Source organism: Atta cephalotes (genome assembly GCF_000143395.1).
Source record: "Atta cephalotes unplaced genomic scaffold scaffold00089, whole genome shotgun sequence".
In the NCBI taxonomy this organism is placed as follows: domain Eukaryota; kingdom Metazoa; phylum Arthropoda; class Insecta; order Hymenoptera; family Formicidae; genus Atta; species Atta cephalotes.
In genome coordinates, this window is record NW_012130153.1 from 232,488 (window position 1) to 235,527 (window position 3,040).

The 3,040-nt window shown below is 33.4% G+C and overlaps 1 protein-coding gene across 1 annotated transcript in view; it reads left to right on the forward strand.

Moving 5' to 3' along the window:
* Positions 1–3,040, forward strand: part of LOC105624800 (LIM domain-binding protein 1-A-like) — a 106,938-nt gene that overhangs the window by 70,504 nt on the left and 33,394 nt on the right. Inside the window, exon 2 of the mRNA XM_012206150.1 lies at positions 1,660–1,759. Coding sequence (XP_012061540.1) covers positions 1,660–1,759 — 100 coding nt within the window. The remainder of the gene's footprint in view (positions 1–1,659; positions 1,760–3,040) is intronic.

Consider the following 3,040-nt stretch of genomic DNA (forward strand, 5'->3'; position numbering starts at 1 on the left):
GAGAGAGAGAGAGATAAATCGTTTAATTAAATAAATTAACAGATCTTTATAATGAAGCGATAAATATAACGATCTCAACTGAGACAAAAAATACTGAATAAATTTACGTTTATGTTTGTCATTACAAAATTATTGCAATCAGTTTGTCGTTGTATTGGCTAATTCGTGAAAATTGCTGGATATATCGTGTTTGATAATGTTATAATTGATTCGTGACATTAAATTATCGGTGTCTGGATGATCGCCAACAATTGCACTGACAGAATAAATACAACGACCTTCGCATCATTATTGATTTGATATAGCGTTATTTTACCAAACAGCTGAACGGCTAAACTTTCGTCGATATATGTTTTTTCAGCGCGATCGTATACGCGCTATTAAGAATAAGACGCGCTAATAAGAAATTGGGCCTTTTAAAGGCCTTTATTCATAGGTAATTTTATATATAAGATTTTAGTATCCGAAACTTTAAATCGCATTTCTCTGCCTTATGTCCGTTTCTACTAATACGTACACTCGAAAAAGTCTGGTTGCATTAATTGGAATTCTGATTAAAAATGGATAAAAAGCAGAATTTTCTGATTTGATTGAATCTATTATTATTATAATTCTAGTTGAGAATTTAAATTCTGATCGACCAGAATTTTCTGGTTCGTTCATTCTTAATCGGAAATTTTTCTCAGCTTAGAGGGCTTTAATATGAGTTTTACATTCTTTTATCTTTTCTTAAAGTAAATTAAACCGAAATTAAGTATAACTTCTATATTGGTAAAAATTGGACAATAGAGAATTGTCTAAACTCCCTCGATGAAAAAGCGTTGTACGTACATATGCTTGAGAAATACTTTTTAGCAGTGTTTCTACTAAGACAAATCTGAATCTTTGGAATTTTCGAATATGTTACATATCGAAAATGTTGAAATCGGAACTTACGAAAATTATTATTATTTATGCAAATTAATAATTATTTTAATAATGTATTAATACTATAATTATTTATAAAATTCAATAAAAGTAATAATCAAGCTCCAAAGAATAAATCATGTCGAAAGACATGAAAAAACAGCCAAATGTCAGTCAACATAAGATCTTCGTGTGAATATATTAAATTTAAATCACACCAAGTCCTTATGTTGGTTGCTCACATTTGGCTGTATTTTCATATCTTTCGATATAATAATAATTATTATTATTATTATTATAATCTAACAACATTCTTATGCCGGAAAATTGACTTTGACAACACTAAGCGAATAAATATGGAACAATTTTTTGAGAAAGTCGATTAAAAACCGGCATTGCGTCAAACCCTTCGAGGTTGTGCTATTTCAAACCTCCGCTTCCGTAACGCGATGCATTAAAGGGACCGAGAATGGCGTGGTCGTGGTAAAAGTCGTAAACTACATTTCGCGAATCTGTGTCACATCCGAGCGCGTTTTGCGGCGTGCACACGTTCGGAGAGAAGACCAACCGGTAGTCGCACCCCTCGGGGCGCCTTACGAAAATTCGGGCGCACAATGTAGTAACGCGACACAACGCGACGCGATGGGAGGGGAGGTCGCGTAATGCATGCATGAAACATTCGCGACGTACACACACGAAAATAACACGCTAGACACAGCACGCCTAACATGAGCGATCGGTTTGATCTGACAGATCGTTGCCTGTCCCCAGGAGGCATACTCCAGCCTATGGATACAATCAACCGGACTACAGACTCCACGAGTTGAACAAGAGGTTATCGCAGCGCACGGAGGTGAGTACACTTTCCAATTTATTTCTCTTTTTTCACGGTTTCCATTTGTATTGTATGATTGCGTATTTGTGATATTCGAGAATCTAGCGAGTCTACTCACTCTTTGTCGCGTCGATCCTTTGCACAATTCATTCATAAATGTGTTCTTCGCGATTCTATGTTAAACGCGCAATAGATTCGATAAATTACTGACGATATAATTTACCCACAAGCGTGTAGAATCAGTTCCATAAAAATCAGTTTCGGAAAAAAAACGGAATAAAAAGTTGAACGAGGAATTGGATACCATATACTAAGGTCGATTGTTTAATTGTAAAATATATAGATATCGTTCTTGATTAAATTAAAAATCTTGTCACTCGCGACATACAGAACCTAAAATTCTTGATATTTAATAGACTACATGATGGTTTTGTCAATTTTCCGATTATCACATGAACAAAGGGGATGTATGTTTTTTTTTTGTAAAACCTGGAAAATAAATACTCCTTTGAAATATGCGTGATACTGAAATATTCAGCGCGACAAAATTTACGGTATGCTTAATCAAATGCGCTATTTATTGCAATTCGAGATGTTGTTTTTGATTTTGGTTATTGCACGTCGTTTTGTTTAATCGTGTTTGCTAAATCGTTCGTAATTTTCATTTGTGTTGCAGAAAAACTTATATTACTTTAAAGCCAACTGTTCTGTTATGTTTATATATGAGAAGCATATCGAGAAAGATTCTAAGATTCAAATTCATAATTTCATTGAAATTATTTACAAAAAATGTATAATTCGCGAGAGATTAACTAATGAAAGTAATAGAAACAAGCGCATAGCTTTGATTAGACTTCATAATTGTTCTGCTTTCAGTAGAGACATAGGATCAATGGCAAGTATATATTGACGTGGAAAATGTTTTTATTCGAAACATATAGCAAATTTTTTTCTTCGAATTTCTGTTCGTGCGTCTTTTTGTTATACTACAAAATTATCTGGCCCATATTTTTTTCCCTCCGGCAGATAAACCTACCTACCTCTTCTGTGAGATCCATGATAATGGCGATAAGATATGATCCATGGAACACGCATTGTTGTTCGCGCACATGTCATTTTATTCGTGTCAGTCGATTTTGAATCGTTGAAAATTAATCGAGGTTACTTGCGAAAGAAAACTGTATTTGTATTGCTATCGCGCGTCGTAAGTTTATTCTTGCTGTTTGAAAAAAAAATACGATTTTATATATATATATATATATATATATATATATATATATATATATATATATATATATA